Source organism: Pongo abelii, chromosome X (genome assembly GCF_028885655.2).
Source record: "Pongo abelii isolate AG06213 chromosome X, NHGRI_mPonAbe1-v2.0_pri, whole genome shotgun sequence".
NCBI classification, from domain to species: Eukaryota; Metazoa; Chordata; class Mammalia; order Primates; family Hominidae; genus Pongo; species Pongo abelii.
In genome coordinates, this window is record NC_072008.2 from 146,417,248 (window position 1) to 146,436,724 (window position 19,477).

The following is a 19,477-nucleotide window of genomic DNA, read 5'->3' on the forward strand; positions in this document are numbered from 1 at the left end:
CCACAAAGATGGGGAAAAAACAGAGCAGAAACACTGGAAACTCTAAAAAGCAGAGTACCTCTCCTCCTCCAAAGGAATGCAGTTCCTCACCAGCAACGGAACAAAGCTGGACGGAGAATGACTTTGACGAACTGAGAGAAGAAGGCTTCAGATGATCAAATTACTCCGAGCTATGCGAGGATATTCAAACCAAAGGCAAACAAGTTGAAAACTTTGAAAAAAATTTAGAAGAATGTATAACTAGAATAACCAATACAGAGAAGTGCTTAAAGGAGCTGATGGAGCTGAAAACCAAGGCTCGAGAATTACGTGAAGAATGCAGAAGCCTCAGGAGCCGATGCAATCAAATGGAAGAAAGGGTATCAGCCCTGGAAGATGAAATGAATGAAATGAAGCGAGAAGGGAAGTTTAGAGAAAAAAGAATAAAAAGAAACGAGCAAAGCCTCCAAGAAATGTGGGACTATGTGAAAAGACCAAATCTACGTCTGATTGGTGTACCTGAAAGTGACGGGGAGAATGGAAACAAGTTGGAAAACACTCTGCAGGATATTATCCAGGAGAACTTCCCCAGTCTAGCAAGGCAGGCCAACATTCAGATTCAGGAAATACAGAGAATGCCACAAAGATACTCCTCGAGAAGAGCAACTCCAAGACACATAATTGTCAGATTCACCAAAGTTGAAATGAAGGAAAAAATGTTAAGGGCAGCCAGAGAGAAAGGTCGGGTTACCATCAAAGGGAAGCCCATCAGACTAACAGCGGATCTCTCGGCAGAAACCCTACAAGCCGGAAGAGAGTGGGGGCCAATATTCAACATTCTTAAAGAAAAGAATTTTCAACCCAGAATTTCATATCCTGCCAAACTAAGCTTCATAAGTGAAGGAGAAATAAAATACTTTACAGACAAGCAAATGCTGAGAGATTTTGTCACCACCAGGCCTGCCCTAAAAGAGCTCCTGAAGGAAGTGCTAAACATGGAAAGGCACAACCGGTACCAGCCACTGCAAAATCATACCGAAATGTAAAGACTATCGAGACTAGGAAGAGACTGCATCAACTAACGAGCAAAATAACCAACTAACATCATAATGACAGGATCAGATTCACACATAACAATATTAACTTTAAATGTAAATGGACTAAATGCTCCAATTAAAAGACACAGACTGGCAAATTGGATAAAGACTCAAGACCCATCAGTGTGCTGTATTCAGGAAACCCATCTCACGTGCAGAGACACACATAGGCTCAGAATAAAAGGATGGAGGAAGATCTACCAAGCAAATGGAAAACAAAAAAAGGCAGGGGTTGCAATCCTAGTCTCTGATAAAACAGACTTTAAGCCAACAAAGATCAAAAGAGACAAAGAAGGCCATTACATAATGGTAAAGGGATTAATTCAACAAGAAGAGCTAACTATCCTAAATATATATGCACCCAATACAGGAGCACCCAGATTCATAAAGCAAGTCCTGAGTGACCTAGAAAGAGACTTAGACTCCCACACATTAATAATGGGAGACTTTAACACCCCACTGTCAACATTAGACAGATCAACGAGACAGAAAGTCAACAAGGATACCCAGGAATTGAACTCAGCTCTGCACCAAGCGGACCTAATAGACATCTACAGAACTCTCCACCCCAAATCAACAGAATATACATTTTTTTCAGCACCACACCACACCTATTCCAAAATTGACCATATACTTGGAAGTAAAGCTCTCCTCAATAAATGTAAAAGAACAGAAATTATAACAAACTATCTCTCAGATCACAGTGCAATCAAGCTAGAACTCAGGATTAAGAATCTCACTCAGAACCGCTCAACTATGTGGAAACTGAACAACCTGCTCCTGAATGAGTACTGGGTACATAACGAAATGAAGGCAGAAATAAAGATGTTCTTTGAAACCAACGAGAACCAAGACACAACATACCAGAATCTCTGGGATGCGTTCAAAGCAGTGTGTAGAGGGAAATTTCTAGCACTAAATGCCCACAAGAGAAAGCAGGAAAGATCCAAAATTGACACCCTAACATCACAATTAAAAGAACTAGAAAAGCAAGAGCAAACACATTCAAAAGCTAGCAGAAGGCAAGAAATAACTAAAATCAGAGCAGAACTGAAGGAAATAGAGACACAAAAAACCCTTCAAAAAATAAATGAATCCAGGAGCTGGTTTTTTGAAAGGATCAACAAGATTGATAGACCGCTAGCAAGATTAATAAAGAAAAAAAGAGAGAAGAATCAAATAGATGCAATAAAAAATGATAAAGGGGATATCACCACTGATCCCACAGAAATACAAACTACCATCAGAGAATATTACAAACACCTCTACGCAAATAAACTAGAAAATCTAGAAGAAATGGATAAATTCCTCAACACATACACCCTCCCAAGACTAAACCAGGAAGAAGTTGAATCTCTGAATAGACCAATAACAGGAGCTGAAATTGTGGCAATAATCAATAGCTTACCCACCAAAAAAAGTCCAGGACCAGAGGGGTTAACAGCCGAATTCTACCAGAGGTACAAGGAGGAGCTGGTACCATTCCTTCTGAAACTATTCCAATCAATAGAAAAAGAGGGAATCCTCCCTAACTCATTTTATGAGGCCAGCATCATCCTGATACCAAAGCCTGGCAGAGACACAACAGAAAAAGAGAATTTTAGACCAATATCCTTGATGAACATTGATGCAAAAATCCTCAATAAAATACTGGCAAACAGAATCCAGCAGCACATCAAAAAGCTTATCCACCATGATCAAGTGGGCTTCATCCCTGGGATGCAAGGCTGGTTCAATATACGCAAATCAATAAATGTAATCCAGCATATAAAGAGAACCAAAGACAAAAACCACATGATTATCTCAATAGATGCAGAAAAGGCCTTTGACAAAATTCAACAACCCTTCATGCTAAAAACTCTCAATAAATTAGGAATTGATGCGACATATCTCAAAATAATAAGAGCTATTTATGACAAACCCACAGCCAATATCATACTGAATGGGCAAAAACTGGAAGCATTCCCTTTGAAAACTGGCACAAGACAGGGATGCCCTCTCTCACCACTTCTATTCAACATAGTGTTGGAAGTTCTGGCCAGGGCAATTAGGCAAGAGAAAGAAATCAAGGGTATTCAATTAGGAAAAGAGGAAGTCAAATTGTCCCTGTTTGCAGATGACATGATAGTATATCTACAAAACCCCATTGTCTCAGCCCAAAATCTCCTTAAGCTGATAAGCAACTTCAGCAAAGTCTCAGGATACAAAATCAATGTACAAAAATCACAAGCATTCTTATACATCAATAACAGACAAACAGAGAGCCAAATCATGAGTGAACTCCCATTCACAATTGCTTCAAAGAGAATAAAATACCTAGGAATCCAACTTACAAGGTATGTGAAGGACCTCTTCAAGGAGAACTACAAACCACTGCTCAAGGAAATAAAAGAGGATACAAACAAATGGAAGAACATTCCATGCTCATGGGTAGGAAGAATCAATATCATGAAAATGGCCATCATTCCCAAGGTAATTTACAGATTCAATGCCATCCCCATCAAGTTACCAATGACTTTCTTCACAGAATTGGAAAAAACTACTTTAAAGTTCATATGGAACCAAAAAAGAGCCCGCATCGCCAAGTCAATCCTAAGCTAAAAGAGCAAAGCTGGAGGCATCACACTACCTGACTTCAAACTATACTACAAGGCTACAGTAACCAAAACAGCATGGTACTGGTACCAAAACAGAGATATGGATCAATGGAACACAACAGAGCCCTCAGAAATAATGCCACATATCTACAACTATCTGATCTTTGACAAACCTGAGAAAAACAAGAAATGGGGAAAGGATTCCCTATTTAACAAATGGTGCTGGGAAAACTGGCTAGCCATATGTAGAAAGCTGAAACTGGATCCCTTCCTTACACCTTATACAAAAATCAATTCAAGATGGATTAAAGACTTAAATGTTAGACCTCAAACCATAAAAACCCTAGAAGAAAACCTAGGCATTACCATTCAGGACATAGGCATGGGCAAGGACTTCATGTCTAAAACACCAAAAGCAATGGCAACAAAAGCCAAAATTGACAAATGGGATCTAATTAAACTAAAGAGCTTCTGCACAGCAAAGGAAACTACCATCAGAGTGAACAGGCAACCTACAAAATGGGAGAAAATTTTTGCAACCTACTCATCTGACAAAGGGCTAATATCCAGAATCTACAATGAACTCCAACAAATTTACAAGAAAAAAACAAACAACCCCATCAAAAAGTGGGCAAAGGACATGAACAGACACTTCTCAAAAGAAGACATTTATGCAGCCAAAAAACACATGAAAAAATGCTCACCATCACTGGCCATCAGAGAAATGCAAATCAAAACCACAATGAGATACCATCTCACACCAGTTAGAATGGCAATCATTAAAAAGTCAGGAAACAACAGGTGCTGGAGAGGATGTGGAGAAATAGGAACACTTTTACACTGTTGGTGGGACTGTAAACTAGTTCAACCCTTGTGGAAGTCAGTGTGGCGATTCCTCAGGGATCTAGAACTAGAAATTCCATTTGACCTAGCCATCCCATTACTGGGTATATACCCAAAGGACTATAAATCATGCTGCTATAAAGACACATGCACACGTATGTTTATTGCAGCATTATTCACAATAGCAAAGACTTGGAACCAACCCAAATGTCCAACAATGATAGACTGGATTAAGAAAATGTGGCACATATACACCATGGAATACTATGCAGCCATAAAAAATGATGAGTTCATGTCCTTTGTAGGGACATGGATGAAATTGGAAATCATCATTCTCAGTAAACTATCGCAAGAACAAAAAACCAAACACCGCATATTCTCACTCATAGGTGGGAATTGAACAGTGAGAACACATGGACACAGGAAGGGGAACATCACACTTCGGGGACTGTTGTGGGGTGGGGGTAGGGGGGAGGGATAGCATTGGGAGATATACCTAATGCTAGATGACGAGTTGGTGGGTGCAGCGCACCAGCATGGCACATGTATACATATGTAACTTACCTGCACGTTGCGCACATGTACCATAGAGCCTAAAGTATAATAATAATAATAATAAAAGAAAAAAATAAAATTAATTCTTAGGTCATATTCATATACATTTTCATTTTATGAATGGGGGTAAATAATTTCAAGGTAATTCGAGATGTATAAAAGCAGTCTCAAAGTCTGAACTGACAATATTAAACATGTGTTTCAGTGAGAACATAAGATAAAAAAAAAAAAAAAAAAAAAGAATAAACATCCAGAATTGAATGCTTGAGTTCTCAGTTCTGTAGTGTACATGAGATTTGAGCAGGATAAATGAAAATATACAGCTAGATACATCATAATAAAACTGCAGAACGTTAAGGATTAAGATACTATCTTTAAAACTACCAGAAAACATTGATTACCTATGAAGGAATCAATTAGACTCACAGTGTATTTATCATCAGTAAAAAATAGTATTATCTTAAAGTGCTAGATAAAAATAATTTCAAGAGTGAGGGTAGATGAAAGTATTTTTACATATGCTCAGCCTGCTCTTTTACAGGTCAGAGAGGGTCACTAAAGGAACTCTTAAACTATATACTTAATAAGAAGAAAGGGCGAGTGTAGAATACAAGAACAGGTTAAAACAGCATAGACATGGAATCAACCTAAATGCCCATCAAAGGTAGACTGGATAAAGAAAATGTGGTACATATACACCATGAAATACTATGCAGCTATAAAAAATAATGAGATACTATCCTTTGTAGCAACATGGATGGATTTGGAAGCCATTATCCTAAGTGAACTAATGCAAGAACAGAAAATCAAACACCACATGTTCTCACTTATAAGTGGGAGCTACACATTGAGTACACATGTGACCTGGTTTAGATCTGTGTCCCCACCCAAATCTCATGTTGAATTGTAATTTGAATGTTGGAGGAGGGACCTGGTGTGAGGTGATTGGATCATGGGGGCAGATTTCTGTTTTGCTGTTCTCATGTTAGTGACTGAGTTCTCACGAGATCTGATTGTTTAAAAGTGTGTAGCACCTCCCCCTTTGCTCTCTTCCTCCTGCTCCGGCCATGTAAGACCTGCTTGCTTCCCCTTCACCTTCCACCATGATTGAAAGTTTCCTGAGGCCCCCCCAGCCATACTGCCTACACATCCTGTGGAACTATGAGCCAATTATACCTTTTTTTAAAAAAAAAAAAAAAATGGATTACTTAGTCTCAGGCATTTCTTTATAGCAGTGCAAGAACGGACTAATACAACATGGATACCTAATAATCAGTATTGAGTATCAATCAGTACAAAGAAGGGAATAACAGACACCAGGTCCTACTTGAGGGTGAAGGGTAGGAGGAGGGTGAGAATAAAAAAACTACCTGTCAGGTACCATGTTTATTACCTGGGGGATGAAATAATCTCTACACCAAACGCCTGCAACATGTAATTTATCCATATAACAAACATTCACATGTACCCCTGAAACTAAAAGTTAAAAAAACCAAAAATAGATTATATAGTTATATATTTAATTAATTGAATGTAAGAATTACTTTTTGATGTTTAAGAAAATATAAAATTAATGCTCAAGGTAAAATGAAAAATATTAGAGTATTTAGTTTGAGGTTATAATGTGCTAAGTTCTATGTCATATTCAGTAGGTGAATGAAAATTATAATAATTTTAGGTTGTGTTAGAAAAATTTTATATATCCTTATGACAGAAGTGGTGAAGAGTATTACAGACAAAAAATTAGTACAATTTTATATATCCTTAAAATATTAAAAATAACCAGTAAAAACTAGAAATATTATCTATAGCTTCAAAATATGTAGAGAAAAAATATAGAAAACTTTATAAATCAAACTGAAAGTCAAGAGAAAAAATGAAACAGAAAATGATGTTATACAAAAAACATAAAATGAGAGAAAATTTCTAAAAATGTCAGCAATCGTTATAAATGTGAATAGATTAAATTCAGCTATATAGAAGGAAAGATTACCAAATTATGAAACAAAGTCCAATTATATGCTGTTTGTAAGATATACACCTAAAACCAAACCAACAGAACATTGAAGTTAATGAAATAGAGCAAATAAATGCTATGTGAATTCTAACCAAAAAAAGATTAGTGAGGTAATAATACATCAAAGTAGAATTTGAGAGAAAATCATTAATAAAGAGAAACATTGCATAAAAATACATCAACTAGGTGTAATAACCATGGACTTGTATGCCCCTAACTTTGAAATATACAAACAAAACCTAACAGATATACAGAGAGAATTAAACAAATCCACAATTATAGCAAGAGATCTTAGCACATCTCTCTTCAAAATAGACCAACTGAGATAAATGTCGAGTAGATAATCCAAAATTACTCAGTATATTAAGAATCAGAAAAAATTGTCCATGTCCATAAAAAATAAACATATGCCAAATGCCAATATGATGCAATTGTTGAAATTATATGACAGAGACTTTAACGTAGCTATCAAATGCTCTATCAAGTAAGGGTAAATGTTTTTGAAGTAAATAGAAATATAAAAAATGTCCTCAAAGAAATAAAAGATATAAAGAAAAAATAAATGAAAACTTGAGATCTTAAAACTGCAATAACTAATATAAAAAACTCATTGAATGAACTCAAAAGTAGAATGGAGATGACAAATGTAAGAATCAGTGATCTTGAAGAAAAATCAATAGAAACAATTCAATCTGAACAAAAGGGAGAAAAAATATTTTAAAAAATGAACAGGGCGGCCAGGCATGGTGGCTCATGCCTGTAATCCCAGCACTTTAGGAGGCCGAGACGGGCAGATCACGAGGTCAGGAGTTCAAGACCAGCCTGGCCAGCATGGTGAAACCCCGTCTCTACTAAAAATACAAAAAATTAGCTGGGCATGGTGGTACATGCCTGTAGTCCCAGCTACTTGGGAGGCTGAGGCTGGAGAATTGCTTGAACCCAGCAGGTGGAGGTTGCAGTGAGCCAAGATTGCGCCACTGCACTCCAGCCTGGGCGACAGAGTGAGACTCCATAAAAAAAAACAAAAAACAAACAAACAAACAAAAAACAGGGCTTCAGGAATCTATGGAACAATATCTAAAAGTTTAACATATACATAATCAGATTCCAGAAGGAGAGGAGAAATAGTGTAGGGCAGAAAATTTATTGAAGAAATAGTGACTAAACATTTTCCAAATTTGGCGAAAGATATACACTTAAAGATTATAAAAGTTCAGAGAACCTCTAGTATTATTCATAAAAGAAAACATGATATATTAGACTTCATCAAAGTTAAAAATGTTGGAAATGAGAAAGACACTGATAGAAGAATGAAAAGCTACAGCCTAGGACAAAATATGTGCAAGTCACATATTCAATAAAAAATGTACAGCCGAATATATAGGGGACTCTTGAAACTAAAAAGAAAACAAATGAGCCAATTTAATTAAAAGGGCAAAACATTTGGTGAGAAACTTCACAAAAGTATGTGTGTATATGTATGTATATATACAATATATATACACACACATATGTATATATATGCTCATATATATGAACATCTCGTCGTGTCCCCATACATATATATATACACATATATATATACACATACGTATATATATATATATGTGTATATATATATGTATGGGGACACGAACAGATGCTCATCATACAGAAATATTAGTTAAAACCACGTGGGACACAGTGACACAGACATTACAATACAAAGCTAAACATAAAAGGCAATATAAAGTGTCAGTGAAAATATAGAGTAAACTGGGACTATCACGCACTGTTGGAATAATCACTTTGAAAAATAGTTTGGCTGTTTCTTAAAAAGAATTAAACATACTCCTACATGCGTTCCAGTTATTCCACTTCTAGGTATTTACCCAAAGGAGAAGAAAGCACAAGTTCATATAAAAACTTGTACATAATGTTTACAGAAGCTTTCTTTGTAATAGCTAAAAACTGGAAGCAACTTCAATGTCTATCAATAGATGAATATATAAAAAATAGTGGTATATGGATAAAAATGTGGAATACTACTCAGCAATAAAAATGAATGAACTATTGATATACACAACAACATGGATGATTCTCAGTATCATTATGCTCAGTGAAAGAAGGTAGACATGAAAGACTACTTACTCTATAATTCCCTTTATATAAAAATCTAGAAAATATAAACTAACCTTTAGTGACAGAAAGCAGGTTAGCAGTTGCTTGGGAAGTGGGATGCAGGAAACATGGGAAGGAGAGATTATCAAGAGGCCTGAGAAAATTTTAGGAGATTATAAATGAATATGTTCACTATTTTAATTGAGGTGTTGGTTTACCAGATGTATATGTATGTGGAAACTTATCAAATTGCATACTTTAAACATGCAGTTTACTGTAGGTTAATTATTCCTCAATAGACTGTTTAAAACAAAAAGAAAAAAGAAAAACAAAAATACCAGAGACTGGGGCCAAATTATGAAAGATTTTACATAAAAAAATGTTTCCCTCCATGACACAATCACCTGGATACACACACACACACACACACACACACACACACACACACACAGCCAGTTTAATTGAGCTATAATTACATGCTGTACAATTCATTCATTTAAAGTACAATAAACCATTTAATAAATGTGCATAATTGAATGATTTTTAGTATATACACTAAGTTGTGAGATATATTTTTAACGCCGCTACCTCAACAGAATATGTTTTTAGTAATACACATGAATTAACACAAATAATTATAACCAGAAAGAAAATAAAGTATAAATTTTCTCTATAAAACATTTTGCATATAGTTGTCATAGTAAAAATCATAAGACAACTTTAAGAAAACTAAGCAAAAGTAAAATGTAGGCAACTACTGAAATATGCAACTGATATAAAATTTTAGCATTTTGATTTTTATGTAGTATTAATGAGCAATTAAAGAATACATTTCATGCTTGAGTATATTGTTCAAATTCAGTAAAATATTTTATTTTCAAATGTAATAAAAATGTCTTTATCCCCCCAAATTTTACTCCTTAAATTTAACACTTCGTTTCACTGATTTAGACACCAATAAAAGCAAGTGATTACACAGAATCACAGAGCTGAGGTAACTCTGGTTGTTCTTTGTCTTTATAATCACGTTATAATTTTTAATTTCGTGTACTTTTAAAGTGTAGACATATGTATCATATATTACCACAGGGACTGCAGTCTGGAAGTATGCTCAAAGCAAGCTCAAACTGAGGTAGGAGGCAGGACTTGACTCCAGAGGCGGGGCTTGGACAGCAGACCGGATTGAGGACTAGCTAAACCAGGTCTAGGGCAGAAGCAGCTAGCTTTCCTTAAGCCTTGTCTAGCAATGTGTCATGTCAATTTACCATTGCCATGGCAACACCCAGGAGTTACTGCCCCTTTCCATGGCAATGACCTGACAACCTGGAAGTTACCACCCTCATCCTAGAAATTTCTGCATAAATTGCTCCTTAATTTGAATATAATTAAAAGTGGGAATCAACATGAGTGTAGAACTGCCTCTGAGCTGCTATTCTGGGGACACTGCGTATGGGGCAGCCCTGCTCTGCAAGGAGCAGGAGCAGTACCTCTGCTGCTCTCTACACTTCTGCTTCAATTAAAGTTGCTGTTTAACACCACTGGCTTGCCTTTGAATTCTTTCCTGAGTGAAGCCAAGAACCCTCCCACCTAAGCCCCAAGTGTGGGGCTTGCCTGTGCTGCATCAAAACAATTCCAAATTGTTAAGAGCTTACTTTAGAAAGGAACAGCCTATGTCTTGCATCAACTATTTAATAAGGATTTATCCAAATTAACTTCCCTGTAGAATAAAATGATTATTAAAACATAAATATTAAAAATCAGCTAATTTGCACCTTACATTGATTTTATTCAAGCTTAAATTTAACCACAGCAATCTTTCACAACTCAGACCAGAAGAGGATTTGGGTAGGGAAAAATTGAAAACTTGTATCTGGTGCTAATAAGTAAAAGACTGACTTTTACTGGGTTTTATTATTCTTATATTAAAATTCTCTGGAGACAATGTTTTTCTTTATGGCCAGCAAGTGGGCAGACCTCTGCCACTGCCCCCACGCTTGGTAGGCCACTGCTCCATCCTAAGCTACTTAATAAGAAAGTGACCTAATTAGTGCTGGGTTTGTGGCCTCCAAACTTCACTATTTGTCTTTCAGGGTGCTGAGAGTGACACTTTCTTTCTTTTTTTTTTTTTTTCTTTTATTTATTTATTATTATTATACTTTAGGTTTTAGGGTACATGTGCGCAATGTGCAGGTTAGTTACATATGTATACATGTGCCATGCTGGTGCACTGCACCCACTAACTCGTCATCTAGCATTAGGTATATCTCCCAATGCTATCCCTCCCCCCTCCCCAGTCCCCAGAGTGTGATGATCCCACACAACAGTCCCCAGAGTGTGATGATCCCCTTCCTGTGTCCATGTGTTCTCATTGTTCAATTCCCACCTATGAGTGAGAATATGCGGTGTTTGGTTTTTTGTTCTTGATGGAAATCATCATTCTCAGTAAACTATCGCAAGAGAGTGACTCTTGATAGGATGAGTTTTGGGTCCTCCTGAGGGCCTTTACTTGCTTATAGGATAGTGTGGGTTACGACATACACCACTATGACACGGATGACCTGGAGGTGGTTTTATTGTCTTTTTGTGGGGTGTGTTATTGCCACACACATCACACATAAAACCCTCCTCCTAACTGGGTTCTGGGAATTTAGACCTTGATGTTGCTACCCACACCTACCCTAAGTACATGTAGAAACACCAAAGCCCTTTTTCTTCTTGTCTGTGGGGTAAAGTGTTGATTTGTCTTCACTTCTTAGTCCTCACTCACTCCTTATCCCCCGATAGCTAACTGTATACCTGTTGGTCTGGCCCCCAACCATACAGGACCCTGCCTCTCTCCCTCTTAGCAGTTTTTCTTTCTTAACCCCCTCCCCACTACAGACAAACATCCACATCATCCTTTTACATTGTGCTGATTTTATTGCGTTCATCAGCATGGGTGGAACACTGTTGGTCTCAGATTTGGCCTTTATGTGATTGGTGATTCCCCAGAGTTGCTGTTGCTAGTTGTACGTTTCTGATCCACGCTCTGCATTTACTGGCAGCAGAGATGGTTACTTGGGATGGTTTGCTTTTGCCAGCGGCTTCTGGGCTTGCTCTTCTGATTTTTATTTTCTGTTGTCTTTTGTGCTTGCTCTTCTGATTTTTTTGTTGTGTCTTATTCTGCTTGTGGTGACACACAAATATTGTTGGTCTCATTGTTATCCTAGGCTTTTTGGAGAAGGAAGGAGGTGATTGAGTTTTTTTTCTTGAATTCCTTTGAAGGGGTTTTTTTACCTTTATGATTTTCTTCTCCACCTAGAAGGACAACACAGTGAGCCAGAAGGACATTGGTTTAGGGGAAGAGAAAGAGGTTGTATAGGAAGGGGAGCTTTATGAATAGGAGTGCAGACTGAGGAAGGGGGTTGTGCTAGGCAAGGACAGGATAGGGGTCTTGAGAGAATAGAGGGGGAAGAAAAGAAGGAACAAGGATAGGATCATCTGACCTTGCCATTTTTGTTGGTCTTTTGTTGAGAAGAGTTCTTCTTTTCCTTCTTCTCTTTGGTTCTTGGGGTTGGCTTTTTCGTGCTTATAATTGGTTGTTTCATATTTTCTTTAGGCTTCACTGGTGTGTGGGTCTCCTTAGCCATATTTAAGCCTCCCAGTGGTCTACCCCATGCTCCTGACCTCCTTATGTATACCCACCCCTGGGTAATGAGGAGCCCCACCCTTCAGCTTTGTTTGGTCAGAATGGGGCACCCCTATCCAATGGTAGTCCTGAGGTGGCTTGGACATCACAAAGCGCTGATACCTCTGTGGGGGTGGTGTTGCTGGGGTGGCCAAAATGTGGTTGGAGAAAGGGGATTTTTCCACCCCAAATACTACCCGAAGGTCCATTTCAAAATGACCTACTACCCTCATCATTTCCCCATGTTCAATTCTGGTGGGTCACATAGCAGGGAGAAGGTGTCTCCTTAAAGGCATTCCCTACAGCCACCCCCATTCAGCGGTTCATTCTGTTCTCTCCCACCCTTTACCATGACCTACTATTTTGGATGTCTTATCTAAAATCCCTCCAAGGTACAGTGGCCTTATTTAATTCTCAGTCAAAATATGAATCATTCCACTTCCCTCAAACAAATTTCCATTTGTATCTGTTTTGGTATGGTTTGTAAACTAAGACAGGTGTTTTTGGGTCTTTTTTTTGTTTTTTTTTTTTTTGGTTTACATTTCTAAATGGTTGAGAAAAAAAGCAAAAGAATATTTTATGATGTAAAATTTATGTGAAATTGAAATTTCAGTGTTCATAAAACTTTGTTAGAACACAGATACACTAATTTAACTATCAGCTATGGCTGCTTTCACACTACAACAGAGTAGTTGTGACAGAGATTGTATAGCCTGCACCACATAAAGTATTTGCTATCTGTCCTTTTAGAAAAAGAGATTGCCAACTCCTCATCTATTCTGTTCCATTGATCTGTTTGCCTATCCTTATGCCAAAACCACATTGTCATGATTAATTTCATGTCATGTCACAATTTTATGCTAAGACATAAAATTAGGTAACACAGCTCATCCAACTTTGCTCTCCTTTTACAAGATCACTTCAGCTATTCTAGGTCCCTCATACATTCTTTTTTATTATTATTATGCTTTTAAGTTCTAGGGGTACAAGTGTACAACGTGGAGGTTTGATACATAGGTATACATGTGCCAAGTTGGTTTGCTGCACCCATTAACTCGTCATTTACATTAGGTATTTCCCCTAATGCTATTCCTCCCCTAGCCCCCGACCCCCCAACAGGCCCCAGTGTGTGATGCTCCCCACCCTGTGTCCAAGTGTTCTCATTGTTCAATTCCCACCTATGAGTGAGAACATGCGGTGTTTGGTTTTCTGTCCTTGTGATAGTTTGCTCAGAATGATGGTTTCCAGCTTCATCCATGTCCCTGCAAAGGACATGAACTCATCCTTTTTTATGGCTGCATAGTATTCCATGGTGTATATGTGCTACATTTTCTTAATCCAGTCTATCATTGATGGACATTCGGGTTGGTTCCAAGTCTTTGCTATTGTGAATAGTGCCACAATAAACATACGTTTGCATGTGTCTTTATAGTAGCATGATTCATAATCCTTTGGGTATATACCCAGTAATGGGATGGCTGGGTCAAATGGTATTTCTAGTTCTACATCCTTGAGGAATTGCCACACTGTCTTCCACAATTGTTGAACTAATTTACACTCCCTACATTCTTAAAAATTTTAGAATCAGCTTTTCTATTAATGTCAAAGCCTGTTATGATTTCATTGTGATGGTGTTGAATTTATAAATCAATATAGGGAGAATTGAAATCTTAACAACTTTGAGACCTTCAATTTGTGAACGTATATCTCTTCATTTATTTAGGTGTTTAATTTATCTCTGCAATGTTTTGTAATGTTCAATTTGTTTAAACTTGATGTTGTTTCCTCCTTAAGTATTTGGTAATAGTCATCCGTGAAGACATCCATTCCTGAAACTTTCCTTTTGAGAAGCTTTTTTGTTTTGAATTAACTTTGGTATTTACACTATTCAAAAAGTCTAGTCTAATGTTAGTTTGGAAAATTGTTTTTCAAAGGCTTTTTCCATTTCATCTAAATTGTCAAATTCGTTGGCATAAAGTTGTGCATAATATTCCCTTCATATTTTTGAAATGCATGTAGCATGTGTAGTGTTGCAACCTCTATAATTTCTGAAATTGGTAACTTATGTTTTGTGTTTTTTTTCTTGATTACTCTTAGCTAGGCTTTTATGAATTGTATTCTTTTAAAACCTATCTTCAGCTTTCTTGATTTCTGTTTATCATTTTGGCTTTTTGTATTTCAATTATTTCTGTTCCTTATCTTTACTATTTTATTTTTTCTATTCAATTTGAATGTAATTTATAGCCCCTTAAGGTGAAATCTTATATTATTCACTTCAAACCATTCTTCTTTTCTAATATAAAAATAAAGCTATAAATTTTCCACTTGGGACTGCTTAAGCTGCATCTCACAAAATTTGATATATTGTGTTTTCTTATGCAGTTTGATATATCTTTAATTTCACTTCTAATTTCTTTTTAAACCATGAGTTGTTTAGAAGAATGTCCCTAATTTCCAAGTATTAGGGATCTTCTAGATATGTTTTTGCTATTGGTTTCTAATTTAATTTCTTTGTGGTCAGAGAACATATTTTATGATTTAAATATTTTAAAATATATAGAAACTCATTTTGTGGCCCAGAATTTGGTTTATCTTGGTGTAGGTCAAATTTGGTTGATAGGAATTTTCAAATACTGTATATCCTTACTAATTTATTTGTCTGCTTCATTTGCCAATAATTAATAGAGAAGAGTTTAAATTTACAGCTGTGATTATGGATTTATCTATTTCTCTTTTTAACTTTGTAAAATTTTGCTTCATGTGTTTTGAAGTTCTGTTATTTCTTGCATACTCACCTATTGTTTGCATTGTATATTTCCTCCATCCTAGTACTTTCAACCTAGCTGTGTCTTGTATTTTAAGTGCATTATTTGTTAAGAGCATATAATTGGATATTGATTTTTAAATCAAGTTCATCAACCTCTGTCTTTTGTTGGAGTGTTTAATACAGGTATATTTAGTGGGATTATTGACATGGCTGTGTTTAAGTGTACCCACTTTCTTTTTGTTTTCTATTTGGTCTCTCCATTGTTTGTTATATACATATCCTTCTTTCATGTCTTCTTTTGGGTTGAGGTTTTTTTTTTTTTGTATTTTATTCTGTTTTCTTCATTGGCTTTTTAATAATAGCTTTTTATATTATTATTTTTTATTTGTTGTGTGGGTTACAATATGCATCCTTATCTTGTTACATTCAACACAGAATTAATGGAAGCTCTAGCCAGATCAATCAGGCAAGAGAAAGAAAGAAAAGGCATCCAAATAGGAAGAGAAGTCAAGCTATCTCTCTACACAGACAATATGATTCTATACCTAAAAAACCCTAAAGAGTCCACCAAAAGGCTCCTGGAACTGATAAACGACTTCAGTAAAGTTCCAGGATACAAAAATCATTGTAAAAAATCAGTACCATTTCTATACACAAATAATGGTCAAGCTGACAGCCAAATCAAGAAGTAATCCCATTTACAACAGCCATAAAAAAATTACCTAGGAATACATCTAACCAAGGAAATGAAAGAGCTCTACAAGGAGATCTACAAAACACTGCTGAAAGAAGTTACAGATGACACAAACAAATGGAAAAACATTCCTTGCTCGTGAATTGGAAGAATCAATATCATTCAAATGGACATACTGCCTAAAGCAATCTACAGATTTTGACATTATTCCTGTGAAACGACCAACATCACTTTTCACAGAATTGGAAAGAAACTATTCTAAAACTCATATGGAACCAAAAAGATGCAGAATAGTCAAAGGACTTCTAGACAAAAAGAACAAAGCTGGAGGCATCACACTACCTGACTTCAAACTATCCTCCAAAGCTGCAGTGACCAAAACAGCATGATAGTGGTACAAAAATACACATAAACCAATGGAACAGAATAGAGAGCTGAGAAATAAACCCACTCAGCAACAGCCATCTGATCTTTGACGAAGTCAATAAAAGTAAGCAGTGGGAAAAGGGTAGTCTTCAATAAATGGTGCTGGGATAGCTGGCTAGACATTTACAGAAGAGTAAAACTGGACCCCTACATTTCACCATATAAAAAAGTAACTCAAGGTGGATTAAAGATTTAAATGTAAGACTTCAAACTTTAAGAATCCTACAAGAAAACCTAGGAAACACAACTCTGGACATCAGCCTTGGAAAAGAATTTATAGCTAGATCCTCAAAAGCAATTGTGACAACAACAAAAATTGAAGTGAGTCACATCTCTGTCACCCTGGAGTAACCACATTGGCGCGTTCTCTGAGGCTTCTCCATCTCATTGTCGTGAAGCTAGTGGGAACAAGGCTTTATCAGGGTTTATGAGAGCAAAGTAGACCTGTGATCAAGATGGTCAACTAGACACAGCCAGGAGGAACATCTGCCACTGAGGGATTGGGACATTGGGAAGACCGGTGCACTCTTAGCAGATCTTCAAAGGGAAGGCATTGAGAGCGGTTGTAGGGAAGACACAGATGTCGGGCTGAAGGGGGAGGAAGCTGGGAACCCTGCACGGGGCTACCATGCACCAGGACTCATTCCTAGCCCCCAACAACTCCTGGGGAAGGAGTGAGTTGAAGAAGCAAAGAGTAACCTGTTCTAACCATGGGCCTTTGGAATCCTGGCCAGAGGAGTCCCCATGACCACTGTGGACACTTGAGTTGGCAAAGACAGCTGCTTACAGAAGTGGTCGGGGCAGAGTTCCAGCCAGTGTGGAGCCCAGAGGGTTTCATGCAGGAGCATCTGTAGTGGAGCACAGTCAGGGACACCCATTCCCTTAGGCTCAACTTACTCCTATAGGAGACTTAGCCCTAGAGGAATTGTCATACATGAACTCTGCAGGGTGGCCTTGGCCATGAGATGGGGCTGGTCCAACCTGAACACCCCTCAGCCTGCTGGACTCTCCCTGGGTGCTTGCAGTGCAGCCTCAGGTGCCCAAAAGGGGTGTTCCTCTTGGTGGCCTGCATCATAGCTCCTGTGCTGGCAGACCACACCTGACAAGCAGAGAGCTCCAGCAGAGCAGCCTCCACAGACACATATCAGCCTGTACATTCTCTCCTTCCACAGTAGCCTCCCCAGTGGTACCTTGCCTGCAGATACTAGCCCATGGCCACCTCCCAAATCACTTTGCTGGCATGTGTGTGCACAGGCAGATGTGCGCCCTGCCATGGCACTTCTACCAGCATGAATGCACCCTGCCATTCCCATCGAAGTTTTGGAGGGCATGGAGCCCCTTAGCCTTACCTGCCACCAGCACCCTGCCCCTGTGTTGACGCTGCTGCTGCCAGAAACTAGGCAAAGAGAACAGAGACCTGCCCTGGCCCTGAGCAGCCACTGCCACCCATAAACACACACAAAGAGCTCACACAGTCCTGTGGCCACCAGGGCCCCACCACTATGCTAAAACTGTCACCAGCACGAACATACACAAAGATGCCAATGGGGCCCCCTGCTTCCCCACGACATGCTGCCAATGCTGCTGCTGCAACTGCCCACATGACAGCCAGCATCCTGGCACCTGCTAGCACCCCACTGCAGCTGAAAAGTGGACACCTTATCATGCTGCCACTGATGCCACTTCTGCCATGGGTGAACAAAGATAAATCATGCGGTCACTGCCCTACGAAGTGCTTTGGTTGGCACCGTCCATTGGACTGTTGTGACTAGTGGTCTGGGAGCACCTCGGCCCCTCCAGTGCAGCAGGTTCCTAACCTTGAGTGGCCAGAGAACAAAGCCAGGGCCTGATACTAGTCCTCCAGAGTCAGGGCACACAGTCTAGGAGTCCTGAGCTAAGCCTTAGCCCCCTAAAATCTTCCAGAAATGAATCCAGTTGACTGAAAAAAACTTATGCCACAATCAAACCCCAAGATCATGAAATAGCATAAAAGGAGGAAAAAAATCCAAAAATAGCAACTTCAAAGATTGAAGGAAAATCAGCCCACAAGATGAGAAAGAGCAATTGCCAGAAGAGTGACATTTCAAAAAGCCAGAGTGTCTTCTTTCCTCCAGACGACCACACTAGTTCCCCAGCAATGTTTCTTAAAGAGATGGAAATGACTGAAATCACAGAAATATCATTCAGAATATTGATAGGAACAAAGATCATCAAGATTCAGGAGAACATTGAAACCCAATTCAAGAAAGCTAAGAATCACAATAAAATGATACAGGAGCTGACAGACAAAATAGCCAGTATTGAAAAGAACATAGCTGACTGATTCAGCTGAAAAACACACTACAAGAATTTCATGATGCAATTGTAAGTATTAACAGCAGAATAGACCAAGCCGAGGAAAGAATCTTAGAGCATGAAGACTGCCTTTCTGAAATGACAGTCAGAGAAAAATAAAAAAACAAGAATGGAAATGAATGGAAAAAAACCTCTGAGAAATATGGGATTATGTAAACAGACCAAATCTATAACTCATTGGCATCCCTGAAAGAGATACGGAGAATGGAAGCAATTTGGAAAACTTATTTCAGGTTATCATCCATGAGAAATTCTGCAACCTAGTTAGAGAGGCCAACATTAAAATTAAGCTAATACAGAGAACTTTAGCAAGATACTTCACAAGAAGATCATCTCCAAGACATAATTATCAGATTCTCCAAGATCAGATGAAAGAAAAA

General features: G+C 38.0%; 1 protein-coding gene and 1 long non-coding RNA gene across 2 annotated transcripts in view; one reads left to right on the forward strand and one right to left on the reverse strand.

Moving 5' to 3' along the window:
- LOC129053083 (uncharacterized) overlaps positions 1 to 19,477 on the forward strand; it is a 365,830-nt gene that overhangs the window by 101,500 nt on the left and 244,853 nt on the right. The window lies entirely within an intron of this gene.
- On the reverse strand, positions 12,085 to 12,897 carry LOC103889115 (uncharacterized protein AH6.3-like). Its single transcript, XM_009235332.3, has 2 exons — positions 12,674 to 12,897; positions 12,085 to 12,485 (listed from the first exon to the last, which is right to left on the reverse strand). Exons 1-2 carry the CDS (start codon positions 12,815 to 12,817, stop codon positions 12,144 to 12,146), a joined length of 486 nt encoding a protein of 161 aa, XP_009233607.2. The 5' UTR covers positions 12,818 to 12,897; the 3' UTR covers positions 12,085 to 12,143.

Coding starts and splice junctions, on each gene's coding strand:
- LOC103889115 (XM_009235332.3), bottom strand. CDS start 12,817: ATGGCTAAGGAGACCCACACACCAGTGAAGCCTAAAGAAAATATGAAA. Junction 12,486..12,673: donor AGACCAACAAAAATGGCAAG/GTCAGATGATCC, acceptor TTGTCCTTCTAG/GTGGAGAAGAAAATCATAAA.